At 51.2% G+C, this 13,574-nt stretch overlaps 4 protein-coding genes across 4 annotated transcripts; 1 reads left to right on the top strand and 3 right to left on the bottom strand.

Moving 5' to 3' along the window:
- Positions 1-504: 504 nt before the first annotated feature.
- On the top strand, positions 505-1,200 carry FPRO_07937 (putative ribosomal protein L22; the record flags this gene model as incomplete). The annotated part of the gene is made up of 4 exons (XM_031233953.1): positions 505-519; positions 635-670; positions 814-1,010; positions 1,074-1,200. 4 exons carry the CDS (start codon positions 505-507, stop codon positions 1,198-1,200), a joined length of 375 nt encoding a protein of 124 aa, XP_031083738.1.
- Positions 1,201-1,446: 246 nt separating this feature from the next.
- Positions 1,447-2,530, bottom strand: FPRO_07938 (uncharacterized protein; the record flags this gene model as incomplete). Its single annotated transcript, XM_031233952.1, has 2 exons — positions 1,447-2,315; positions 2,377-2,530. 2 exons carry the CDS (start codon positions 2,528-2,530, stop codon positions 1,447-1,449), a joined length of 1,023 nt encoding a protein of 340 aa, XP_031083737.1.
- A 1,317-nt stretch (positions 2,531-3,847) lies between these two features.
- Positions 3,848-9,007, bottom strand: FPRO_07939 (uncharacterized protein; the record flags this gene model as incomplete). Its single annotated transcript, XM_031233951.1, has 2 exons — positions 3,848-3,900; positions 3,955-9,007. 2 exons carry the CDS (start codon positions 9,005-9,007, stop codon positions 3,848-3,850), a joined length of 5,106 nt encoding a protein of 1,701 aa, XP_031083736.1.
- A 4,064-nt stretch (positions 9,008-13,071) lies between these two features.
- FPRO_07940 (uncharacterized protein) lies at positions 13,072-13,485 on the bottom strand (the record flags this gene model as incomplete). The annotated part of the gene is made up of 1 exon (XM_031233949.1): positions 13,072-13,485. One exon carries the CDS (start codon positions 13,483-13,485, stop codon positions 13,072-13,074), a length of 414 nt encoding a protein of 137 aa, XP_031083735.1.
- Between the last annotated feature and the right edge of the window lie 89 nt (positions 13,486-13,574).

Below are 13,574 nucleotides of genomic sequence, written 5' to 3'. Positions count from 1 at the left end.
TTCTGTCAGGTCTTGTTCTATCTCGCAAGTTCTCTGCCCTGGTTAAAGAAGTCTAAGCGTCATGACAGAACTATAAGCCTAGATAGTTGGGTCATAGATTGGACGTGGTGATGAGTACTTTGGTGTTATGCGGTCGGTCGGCAAGTTGATATACAGACTTTGAAGGTGGCAATTTGATTCAGATCAGCTCGAGTGAAGGTTTTTGTTCATTGCCTCAATTTTAGGTAATCAATGAAGCCACCGAGTCTACCTTACCTTACCTGCTGTAGGTAGGTAAGGTAAGTAAGGTAGTTGGTCTCATGAAAGTCACATGACGCTCCACCCGCACCAAAAATAATCCGAGGAGCCCTAATTTTTGCACCCACACAGAATTACCTTTTGGAGCTGAGGCCTCGAGTTTTACCTTGCTTCTTTCTCCCCTTCAAGCGCAGGATTAGACTTCTTTGCGACAAAAAATACCACAGTCCCTTTTCAGACACAAAAATCCATTCCATTCCACTCGCAATGGCTCCTCAGGCAGTACGTACATGACACCGCTATGCTGTTAGGCCCTCTCCCGTATCGCATCGCATCGCATCGCACCGAGGAGAGGAGCCGTATAAGAATGCAGTAGGCTAAGGTCATTTTTCAACAGAAGAAGTCGGGCAAGGCCCAGAAGCAGACCAAGAAGGTACGCGAGATTCAGATCCAGATCGAAATTTAGCACAATGACGACTACTACGAATGCGACTGTGACTGTGACGACGATTTCACACGGCACAGCCACAGCCCCCCACCCCAACGAGGGACACAATCGCTAACTGATCCCGCCAGTACATCATCGATGCTTCTCAGCCTGCCAGCGACAAGATCTTCGACGTCTCCGCTTTCGAGAAGTTCCTCCAGGACCGTATCAAGGTCGAGGGCCGCACAAACAACCTTGGCGACAACGTTGTTGTCAAGCAGTCCGGTGAGGGCAAGATCGAGATCACCGCTCACAACGAGCTCTCTGGTCGCTACCTCAAGTATCTGTACGTGTCTGAAATGAAGCACGGGGATGCACATCACATCAACAAGATGCTAACTGTGTGCAGGACCAAGAAGTTCCTCAAGAAGCAGCAGCTCCGCGACTGGCTCCGCGTCGTCTCTACCTCCCGAGGTGTCTACGAGCTCAAGTTCTTCAACGTTGTTAACGACGAGGCTGACGAGGACGACGAGTAATCGAATCAATTTGCATTGCATCGGCGCAGGAATGGATTGGAGAATTGGGACAGGGGATAACAAAAAGTTTTAAGGACTCGGCCAATAGACCCAGCCATTTTATGTGGCACTCTTTGTGGTGTTCATGTTTTCTCTCTCGTCCCAATAACCGAGTGATGTAAATGCCGAATTTGTGAACTGACTTGAAGATGATGCCGTCGGTTTGTTTGTTTCATCTCATTGTATTATCCTCATGCTCGCGCCTCATCATGGCAACGACCTCATGACACCCTCAAAAGCAACCAACGCCATGGCATTCGCCGGAAACGCCCTCAGGAAACACGGAACAAATCCTCTCCAGTATCCCTTCCAACCTCCCTCCCTGTATACAGCAACGGCTGCGTCCTTCCAACGAGGAAATCTCCTGACTCCATCGTTTAGCCCGCCTCCCAGCGGATCTGTCATGATACGCTGCTTGACTACATCGCTCGGATAACTGGTCAACCAAAACACCTGCGCACTCAGGCCTCCCGCCCAGAAATTCACTGCCGGTGCACTGAGGTTTGTCTTCTCGCGTAGTTGTCGAGATAGAATATCGTAACTGCCCCACCAGCAGAAGAAGAATCCTCTAAAGAGAAGAGTCGCTGAGAGGCCATGATACACGCCCTTGATGCCATGGTATCGGTAGATCTTGCGCAGACAATCAATCGGCCCGGCGTATAATCTGTCGGCTTTTTGCGCTGCGTACTGGATCTGCAACCGTGCCTTGACGTGCTCGACTGGGGCAGCAATGAAGCTCACCGTTGAGCCAGCTAGTATTCCCGCGATACCATGGCCGAAGCTGGGTAGCGCCGTGTGACCCTTTGGGGCTGTGCCTGGTGAAGATGCCGTAACGTCGGTTCCTAGTGGTTCAACGTTGAAGACATGTTCTGAGAGAAGACGACGATAGACGGTGAGCGAGCCCAACATGACCGAGTCCATAAACATCCATCCGACCAAAGGCGGTGTTGCACCCTTGTAGAGCCCGCGAAAGCCCTCATGGCGAATAGTCTGTGTGACGCATTGCAGAGGGCCACTGAAGCGACTTGGGTCTGTCGTTTGTAGACGGACCTTGATAGTGTCGAATGGATGGCCAACTATGAAAAGTCTGTCAATATTTGCATCTCGAGCCGTCATGTCAAGACAAGGGACACATACCTGAGAGCTTGGCGATGCCGCTGAAGACACCCGCTACAAAGCCTTTGTAATCATGTGCACCGCTTCCACCACCGACGTTACTCGTCTTCTTTTCCTTTGTCTTGATGGGTTCTGGCTCATTCAATATGATCTTCCCTTGCACATCTGCAGCCATTGTCCGTGTGTGTTTTGACTCCTGCGAGTCTATTCGTCATGAATCTCCTCGAAGGAGTGAACAGCAGCTTTTGGAAGAGCTGATGCTCGAGCTCAGCGCACAATGGCGAGGCTTCTGTGTCAGATAAGAAGAGATATTGGGGGAAAATATGGGATCATAAGATCTTGTAGCCATGAAAACATTCGAATTGAAGAGATGTCAAAAAGTCCCCGATTCAGAAGTTGAATGCTGACGCATACAACTTTTTGAAGATCGTTATTCGCCGGACCTGGGGGAGCTGCATGCACTGGTACTTCTTCACCGAAGTCGGAGCGACCCATTGAACATCGCTCTAAGTTAGTAAGTACTAGTAGTTAGGTAGTCCAAGGGACGCTCCCTCAGTTGGCGGTCTCCGGACTTTGAGGCCCTCCCCCGGATACTCTGGGGCCGTCCCTAGGTACGCTAAAACCTCGACTAATCAATCATTATCATTCCCAAACCCAAGCAATCACTAAGGTGCCTAACTGATAGCGAAGACCTAAACTATGGGTATCATTATATAACGCTGGCTGGAGAAGCCATTGTTTCACTTGCAAAGGAACAGAATACATCGCGGTGGTATTTCTCTGGGTGTATATCGATTGAAGTCCTTTCATTCCCAATTACAGCCAATATCGGTGGTTATGGTATCTATCTCACGGTCACAAAGCGAAACACAACCAGGAAACCCCCCAAAAAAACTATCTAACTTGAAAATATGTTCACACACATCATGTCCTTTCACCTGTGCTTGTGCTTATACTTGTACTTTTGCTATCCTGGCATAGCATCCATCCTCTTTCCGCTCATAATATCCAATCCGAGTTAAGTCATTGCTCGCAAATCAAACCATTGACGTATCGCTCTGCAGTAAGAAAGCCATGTCATGTCGTCGTCAAGAATTGAAGCAAAAGCCCCTGTATGCAAATATGTCCCTTTCCTGCAACCTTTTCTCCTCTTTGTTTTCTTTTTCGGTATTTGTCAACACCTTTCCATCCCCTATTTTTTTTTCTTCTTCCCCGTTTCCTTGGTTGTTCGTTCATTAAGCCCTTCACCTTGATGCTGTTTCAGCTGGCCACCCCTTCAGTCTAAAGCTGCCTTTCTTTTTCTCGCTAATAGCAAATTCATCCACTTCAAGGCCGTTTCATGTCCATAAAAAGTTCATACAACTGACCACCAGCCAGAACCTCCAGAAGGAGAGTCAAGCTGGGTGTCAAGAAAAGCAAAGCACTGTATCATTCTCTGATGAGATATCGATCAGCATCCCGGTAGTGGACAGCTGCCACGGTTATCCCCTTTCTAAAAGGTCTCCGTGTCATCCGTGTTATGGGATGCAACACTGCCGAAGGTATCTGCTCTTCAAGGTTAGAGACATGAATATTAGATACGGATCAGATGTAACTTACCTCGCTTGCGTCGACGAGCTTCATCCTCAGGGCTCTTAGGGGTCATGGCTCGTGGCCCACTAGGTCGACGAGTAGGAACACCCAAAGCAGCATTGAGGTTACGGTTCTCAGGCTTGGGGCTGCTTGTGAGGTGGCTGACATGTGTGCCACTCATAGTAGCATATCCGCTCTCATCACTGGGGTGAGGGGCGGGGCTACCCTTGGCCAACTTGGAGATGCGGCTACCCCGGGGGGGAGATAGAGCTGAGGGACTACCAGTGGGCTCGATGGGCTCCTTGGGAGGTCGAGGGGGGCCGGTTGGGGATGTGGTCCAGTAGGCAGGGTCCTGAGGAGCACCTGTCGATGATGCCTGGCTGTATCGGTTGGTGTTTTGAGCCATCTGGTTCAAGCTCGAAACCGAACCACCCCAATCTGCCGACCTAGGTGTCATGGGGACGTTATATTCTTGAGCAGAGAACTCCAGAGCATTGCGGAAGCGCTCTGTCTGGCCCTGTCTGGGCTGGGGGTGCTGTAAGTTTAGTGAGTTTCGATGAACCTGATACTTGGGTGCATTGCCTGGGGTATGGTTGATTTCGCGGCGGAGAGGCGCTGGCATGGCGTCACCGGCATTGGGCGCCGACGCGAGCTCTTGCTGAGAGAATCCAGTATGTAGCTGGTCCTCTGCGTACGGGGCATGACTGTAATCCCCATCGTTGTACTCGCCTAGGCTAGACCCTGAGCGCGAGGGAGGGTAATCATCGTACTTGGCTTCCTTCTTGCCTTTGCCAGCGCTGGAGGCTGTCGTTCCAGACCATCTGGAAATCTTAGGGAACCAGCCCGAAAGACCGGACTTGTGCTTTTTTTGCTTCTCTGTTGTGCGAGGTGTGTTCTCATTGCTCATTGGTTGAGTAACACCAGACGGTTGAGGGGGCGTATCAAGAGGAACAGAACTTCCACGCTGGAAGCCTGATCGCTCTGGTGTCAGCATATTGGGGTTGCTGCGCTCGCCAGTCGGGCTAGGGTGGGCGTGCTCGTATTCATCCTCGTGCTCAGCAACAGTGCTGATGCGGTTATCAGAAAACTTGCGTTCGTTGGCAAGCCGAGATCGGGAGTGGGACAGCGAGAAGTGACCAGACTGGCTGGGGGTGATTGTCGAGTTGCCTTCAGGCTCATAGCCTCGATCTTGCTCGAAATGGCCCTCAGGCTGCAGGTTGTCGAATGAGGGGCCACGGCCACCACTGGTGGAAACAGGGGGGACGGTGCTCTGTCCCTTGAGCTCGTCAACCTCGCCGAGAATCTGCATCAGGATTTCCTCAATACGCTTGAAGTCGCTCGTACCCTTGTTGCTTAGGCCTTGGAAAGCTCGCTTGAATAGGTTCTTCTTGGCGGCGGCCTCATTGAAAGTGTCAACCTGGGAGATGCTTTGAACCGATCGGGCACCGGGGTAGGGGCGAGGACCATTGATGGCCTTCTGAAGCTTCTCGGTATTCTCAACACCTGCGAAAATGACATCGTCGCTAGTGTCCTGGACGAGGTTTCTAAGCTCGTTCAGAGAAGTTCGCATCTCAAGGGCAGAGTTCATCAGCAGTGCAACGATTTCTGTATCGCGGGCACTGCGCTGAGCATCTCGAACCATCAGGTGCTGCATCAGAGCAACAATGTCCTTGTTCTCGATGCGGTCAATTCCTTGACCAGTGGCTGCATCGTAGAATGGTGACGACATGCCTTGGGACATGCCACTGAGGTGACGAGTATCCTTGGGGGCGTAGAAGGGGTCCTGGTCAGCATCATTTGGAGATCCCGGCAGAGACAGCTGAAGAGCCTTGCCCTTGGGCTGGAGATCGGGAGTTCGGTTATTGCCATTGGACATATAGCCTTCGTCATACTTGGGGCCAAAGCCAGGGCTTCCGGTGTGATAAGGAGCTCCAAACCCCCGGGCTCCCAGGAGGTTGTCATTCAGGGCAGGGTTGGCGACAGGACTGGTGTCCTCGTATGGGTTGGTGACAAGAGTGTCTCGTTTGCGGTCGTCAGAGGTTCGCTGCCACTCATCTTGGTCTTGGCTGGGTTCACGGCTGTGAGTATTGGCAGCAGCCATTCCAGCGGCAGCGCCCAGCGCGGCAGCACCGGCAAACTGAGCGGCGCCGGGTCCGTGACTGCTGGTAGCGCTCTCAGCGCGTTGCTCGGCAACATTTCGGGGAGTGGGTGTTGCTCGGCCTTCAGAAGCATCATCCTGGTGTTCGCCATCAAGACGCTCTTGGACAACTGACGGGTTGGTGTGAACATCGTCATCAATGTAGCCAAATTCAGGCATGGGGTTGTTAAAGTCGGGGAGACCACTTGCAGTCATCTTGGGCGAGTCATCATAGGAAAGGCGGTCGATGCTGTGAGCAGGAGTGTTACGAGGCTCATGACCTTCCAAAGTACGCTCCTTGAAGGACTTATTACGGAAGACGCCAGCGCCTTGGTATTCCTCTGGCTCCTCGGTGGCTGCTTGTTTCTTACCCTGCGCCGCCTTGAGAGCAGCAACGGCGCCAGTCGCAATGGCGACTTCTGACGCGGTGGGTGACCTTGTTCGGGGCACCTTTCGGCCATGCTCATCCAGATCATACTCAGTGAACTCTTGTGACTTGTTATGAGATCTGGCACTAGGTGTAGCATGCCTCTCGGGTTCCAACTCGCTACCGTCTATGTAGTTCTTGTCGGGGCTCGCACCACGGCTGCTATAGGTCCTTGACTGGTCATCATAGGAGAGAGTCGAGTCGCGAGGACCAGGGTAGTCGCTGTAGGAGCCGCTCAGCATGGACTGGTCAAGCATCGAGCCTTCAACGAGTGAAGCAACTGCTGATTCGGGCCCCATAGGAGGGTGGACCAGGTTGGGGTTGGCACCAACACCACGGACAGCTTGTCCAGACGCGACCTTGTCCAGCTCGCTGTCATCTGTGTAGGTGGTGTTTCGGTAACCTACACCAGAACTTTGGGATGACATTTGGTCCATTTCTCGTTCTTGGAGGGAGTTCAGAGAAGGTGTGGACTGGCTATTGCGACGTTCCCCAGATCGCTCGTAGTAAGCATCACTTGTAGAATGCATACTCCTTGAGTTGCGAGGGTGATACTCGCTACCACCCTCAGTGTAGCCAGAAACACTGGGAATAGGGCTGAGGCCTCGAGCACCAGCCTGGTAGGGAACATACTTTAATGGAGGAGGGACATCCTGGGTAGCGAAATAGGAGTTATCATATCCACCCTCAGGATAATCGTTGTCAGAGATGTCATCCTCTTCGTATTGGCCCTGTCGTTCGAGAGGATGTTTCTGGCCATACTCGTCTGGTTCATACTCCTCCACGTAGTCCTTCTGACCGCGCGGTAAAGCAGTCAAATCACCATGAGATACGTTGGCGTGCTGAGTGGATAACGTTGTCTCGAGATTAGAGGGAGTTGCTGAAGGTGTAGGCGTCGAGGTTCCTGAGACATATCCACCCGGAATGTTCTTAACAGGCGTGATCTCCTCGCTAGCCGAATGAGGTCTGCCGGTATCGGCAGATCGGATAGAAGTCCTGGTCATTTCCGAGGGGTTAATTTCACTCATGAGGGGCATGGGTGGCTGAGGAACCACGGGATCGTCGTCGAACTGATCAGCAAGATGGTCACGGCTCAGGGCACGGCTATGAGCAGACTCGGCTCTCCGACGCCGTCTTTCTCTCGGCTTTCGGTCGCCTTGTGTACTGTCTGAGAGGAGTGATGAGCCAATGCCAGCTGCTGCTGCACCGGCTGCAGCAGCCTTGAGCATGTCGCCACCACTTCGTTTGGGTGTAACATTCTCATTCTCGTATTGGTAGTCATCCTCAATAGAATCATGGCTCACGTCAGAGTTAGCTTCGAGGACATGACGAGCCTCTCTATTGCGTCTATCCTTTGGCTCATTCCGTTGACCTGACGACCGCCGGCGGTCGGGGGCTAACTCATCCTTAGATATTGATGTGGCAGACGAAGTAAAGGAATCGCGTCGGCTCTCCCTCTTGCTGGTCTCTCGCTTAAGAGCATTGAGTTCGGGCAGAATCAAGCGGCGGATGGCGTCTTCGACTGTTTCGAGAAGCTTGGGGTTGTTGATTGAGGATTTAGAGACATCTGAGCGTGAGGAATGTGTTGCGTGGGTGCGATGGCTGGGGGCCAAATGAGAAGCTGAGACATTCGAGTCAAGTCCTGACACATTGGATTCCTGTTGACTTCTGCTAGAGCGACGGCGATGGGCTTTAATAGGCTCCTCCGTCCTCTCAGAAACGCTGCTGGTCCTGCTCTTTGGCCGACGCTTTCTCTCTACTGTCGACTTTTCCCTCGACGACTTTGATTCTGACACCTTTGACCTGTCTCTGTTTCGACTCTTCCGGTTCTTCAACTCATCTACTGCAGCACCTGCAAGTGCACCGGCGCCAGCAGCTGCAACCATCTCTCGGGTTGCTGATGGGCTGTCGCCCTTGGCGTCGCCGTCGAGAAAGCTGTCAGATGGAATGGCGGATATGTCTGAAGCGTTGACGTTGTAGGTCTCCGAAGGGATCAATGGGCTGGCAGGTCGCCGTCGTCGTCCCGTGTGGCTACGATCAATCTCAATGTCAATTGGATTTCTCGAGACGTTGGACTCTTCGGTAGCAGAAGCGTAGGAGCTCATGCTGTTGCCGTCGTCCCCGTCGAAGTACTCAGAATCTCCCAACGGTATCCGTCGAGTCACAGAGGTGTTGCGAGCGCCCTTTGTTTCTGTAACTTGAAGATGATGATCGGAACGGCCTCTCTTGGATGGTGTAAGGCGGACACGGACACTAGGACGTCGCTCACCTGTGGAACCGACAGTTGACTTGCCGCCTTCGAAGTACTCGATGAGCAATGAGGTCTGAGATTTGCTAGCCTTGTGTCCACGAGTAGCAATGGTGACGGGTGTTCCGTCTTCAGGAATGGAGTAGGAGGACTTCTCGTCACCGGGATTCACCCCATCCACCGTCGTTGTGAGATCGGTGGGGGTGGTATTAGTCTCGGTTTCGGTAGGGGCGGGAAGTGGAAGAGATTTTCTGGAAGATACACCCATCGTAAATCTGGTGAGGCTCTTAAGTGGAGGTGTTTCGGGGCCCTTTCTTCCCAGGACTGCAATCCGGAGCGGATGCAGAGAAACACCGGTGGGAGAGGAGGGGTTGGTTGATTAATGATTTGATATCAAGACATGCGGAATCAAGGAGCAACAAAGATTGTCTAGCAGGACATGTCAGTAAACCCGAGTGCCCCAACGGAGGAGAAATAACGGTGTAGGCCGATTAGATGGGGTAATGAATCGCCACCTGCGTTTGAAAGCGACTCGCTCGACTCATGAAGCGGAGAAGGGTAAAGCAACGGTCAAGGGAAAAGGAAGGATGAGAGACTCACAAACAAACGACCCGATTAGAAGAAAAGAAACAACTTTGAACGTCTACCAACTACCCAGAGACAGGACAGTCGATAGCGATACCTACTTACTAGAGTCGACAACCGACACAGCTCGACTCGGCTCGACTCGAATTTGACCTGGCCTTAGAAGCCTCAAGGTTCCGTGGGGAATTCGAGAAGGAGAAAGATTTGGGGGAAGGGTTAAGGATGCGACGTGCGGCGTGGTCGATTGTAAAGGATGGTGTGAAGGCTCATGGGATGTGGATCCCGTAAGGTAAGGTCAGGCAGCTCGGCGGGGGGACGCCTGGGGCCTCGGGGGGGCTAAGAAAAAAGAATGGGCTAGCAAAGTTGCCCGCAGCAACCAGACCTGGCAATTAACAAGGAACAGAGAACTGAAAACCGCAGATGTCAGTGTCAGACGGAGCGGAAGAGAGCCGAAACAGAAAATCAAGAAGGGGTACAAGGTGTACAAGGTATGATCTAGACTGGTTTGGGGGGCAAGGAGCAGGGCTTTCAATTTAGGTGCAGTTGTGTCGAGGGGAATCGAGGAGGTTGGGCGAAAGATCTGGAGGTTGGGGAAAACGGATTGAGTTGATGCAGGACGGGCAGGCCGTTTTTTTCCTTCAATAATGATGGGATACAGAGTACCTATGGAGTAGTTGGTAAACTCACTGCACGCGGTAAAGTTTAAAGCTTCAATGAGCGAGGTCTAAAATCATCGTTGATGTACGGGGTACATATGACTTCGTTGTGTATTGAAAAAGATCTTGATGGGAAAAGTTTAGGTAGGCACATACATAGGTACTTAATAGAGTCAGCATAAGTGGAACCAAGAAGCTTATGATGCTTTAGGTACTCCGTATTGGATTGTCGATTGTGAGTAGTACTGAGCTCCGTACGGAGTATGGATCTCTCCAATCAAAGATCCAATGCAATCTCCTCTGTGTATTGCTCTAAACAACACCAAATCGACTTCGTTTGACAACATATTGGATTGCCTTGTCCTCGGGCTCTGGTCATCACACCCTACGTTAGATACTTAGGTGTTGGACCCACCTGGTTCAGCGGCTGGGCCCTTGAGATTATCATTTTCAGGCTAGTGCCTTGGGGTGATGAGTTGTCTCTGGCACTCTGCCGAGGCGGGCTGTCCAATAGCGCCGGCCCGCCGGGATGCCACCTAGCTCAACACGCTATGCCCGTGGTTCCTCTGCCAATGGACGATCTTCCAAGGACACGAGGGGAACGAGATATGCACCAAAACGTGCAGGAAACATGCAGAGCAGACATGTACAGTAGCGAGGCCCGACGAGTTCATCGTAACGCTCCATGTGTGTGATACGTGATTTGTTGTGTGTGATGTGATGACCATCCTCATCCCATCCACTCCTCTTTAGTATCGAATAAGCATCCTCGGTCTCTATCAAAACAGGATATTTCAACTAGCGGTCTCCAAGTTGTTGCGTTGCCAGTTGCCACGCAGAACCAGCCTCCTTGCCTCTAGATACATGCTCTGCTCCAGTATCAAACCACGAACAGACAAATGTTGGGCTTCCACCTCTGCTACGACAAACCCCCTGTCGTAAAACGATTCATCTTCTGTTTTCCCTTCGAATCAGGTCCCGGCAATCGTCGCACTCCCAAACAATCCTCTTCCCCAGCCTCTCTTCTCACTTGATCACCCTCGTCAATCACTTAAACCCCTGTCCGCCTATTAATTAATCTTCAGACTTCAGCCGTCCCTCGTTCAGCGCCACGGCCCCAGCTTCAGGCCAGGATGGGAAAGGTGCGGCTGGGCGGTTGTGTCCCTAGAGACGGAAAATAATCATTCGAGTGAGCCTCATTTATGTGACTAAAATAAGTCAGACCATGAGGGCGAGGCCTGTGATGAGGCTGCATTTGTTGACCCCGTCAGCGCTTCTCACAACTTCACAAGTTGCCCAAGTCGCTTTGTAAAGAGTTCAAGATACGCGATATTAGCTGAGCAATCTTATCAAAAAGATCACCAGAGTCCCAGTCAGACCTCCCTCACTAGGATCCATAGACCATCATTTCGCTCTTGTTGTGAGTGGATTGTAGGGCTGAACCACTCACTATGAAGGTCGGACTTGTCTTCAAACCATTATGAAACACTCTCATTACCAAGGAATAGCCTAATTACGGCGCCTTGTTCACAGAGACATACCGTTACCCAGGTTTCAGATAAACCACAGGTTCCAAACATAATAGTGCTTTAGAAGCTTCTTGGTCGAATCTAGCGTCCTTGACCTCAACACCACCACCTAAACACGGATAGATTTGACATGTTCCTGAAAATCAGCTTTGCCTCGGCTCAATCTTACTTGCATCTGGCTTTCCATCTTCTCGGGGCGTAACCCGAGTCAGAATATTCGCTTTTCGCCGCTCATGTTCAGCTTATTGGCATCTCCAGCCTCCTCCATCATCACACTAAGAAACCACAGCTCCATTTGCTTAATTGGCGCCCCTTATATGCTCTTCAACCAACTCTTTACCTCCCAACATGGTATCGACTTATCCTGAGCTGTCTGTCATATTTCACCGCAAACATACACTTGTCAAGATGAGGCGAACTAGGCCGTACCAAGCATGATGTAAATCATAAGATCCCGCAAACTCTCTGTGGACCACCCGAGCAAAGGCCCTTGCACTCATGCGAGACACATCGAAAAGGCATGGGATATCCCTGAAATTTGGATCCAGGACAACTTTCACTTTTTCCACATCGTTTGACGTGCAACAAATGTTCTCAGCTATAAGACTCTTTCAGGCTTTTCCGCCAAAATTCACAGAGTCTTCAAAGGCTTTCGAGAAGCCCTGGTTACTCCTTGATTTAGCAGCGAGCCAAAGCAAACTGTCAACAAAAGCCCAGCGGAAAAGATGGCCCTTTCATGGCTCGGTACAACTAGCATTGGCCCAGAGCACTTGCAGTCTCTTATTGTAGTCCCCGACTACCTACTGTAGCTATTGCTGCGATCTCATGTGTTAAGGTTAGTTGGTCACCACGACATGCTGCTTCCAGCATGGCAAGACCACAATGAAAGACCTCTTTGTCCTATCGATGCTATTAACTCTTGTGGAAGCTGATCACCGCATCACTTGTGACACCGTCCTCGATGCATGCAGCCAACCGGGTCTTCTGAGGTCACTCGTGCCACACACAGACGACCCGTATAGCACTCTGCTTCCGGTGACTTGTAAGAGGATGACTTTATATAATCTGCAACCATGTATTCTTAGTCCTTCCACTCGGTTTTTTTGAATTCATCTGGTTAGCGATTCGTATATCAGTATCCAGGCAACCTCAAGGTCCGAATTACTATAGAAGCCAAGACGATAAAGCTTGTCTGTGCAGAGGGAGGAAGGGAGTGTCGGTCCATTGTCCAGCTCAGCTTTTCCACTTTCACTTGAGTCTCCCGGACATCTTTCTTTTGTGCGACAATTGATGCACAGAGTGGTCTCGCTAATCGGTCAAGCTTGATCGGAACGGATATCAACAAACTCAGCTGGACTTTATGTCATGAGACGAAACAAAGAATTGTTCATTGCTATGGTAATATCAATCGACACATAATCTCATTTTGACCTTCATTCATTCCCTCGAAGACACACCCTCCCGGCTCATCCCTCTCTACCTCCAGGCAAAAGGGTAGGTATAAAACGGTCCAAGAACGAACAAATGGGGGGATTCAACATCCAATAGCCAAAATTCAATAATCAACTTCTTCGACCATCCGTCACTACAGCCGGCGCAGGCTCAGCAGGATACTCGGGCGGCCTGTTCCCAGCTTCGAGATCCCGCAGTTCCAAGGGATCCTGCGTCTCCTTTTTACCATCGTATGGCGGTGGTGCCTGTCCCAGTTCATTGAGCCCTTCTTCAGACCTGGTTCCACTCCATGGCGGTCGGCGATTTCCCGTTCTTCTTCCATCGCGAAGGCCAGTATATACAGGAGCTCCGGTATTCTGACCGGGCCATTGGTTCCCACGGCGACGGCGACGTCGTCTCACTTGGATGATGGTGGCGGTTAGACCGAGAACTAAGATGACAAAGAGAGGAATGAGAACCCAGGCGAAGGGTTGTGCACCAAACGAGAAGCCGGTATTGTCGTCGTTATTGTCGTTTGCTGCCATCACAATAGTAGATGTATGGTTAGAGCGTATAAGTAAGGTACTCGATCAGAGGATATTGGTATGGTTATCGGATGTCTCAGGCAAGATCT

The sequence above is a fragment of the Fusarium proliferatum genome (assembly GCF_900067095.1).
Source record: "Fusarium proliferatum ET1 genome assembly, contig: FPRO_scaffold007, whole genome shotgun sequence".
NCBI classification, from domain to species: Eukaryota; Fungi; Ascomycota; class Sordariomycetes; order Hypocreales; family Nectriaceae; genus Fusarium; species Fusarium proliferatum.
This window is presented reverse-complemented; position numbering and strand designations above follow the sequence as displayed.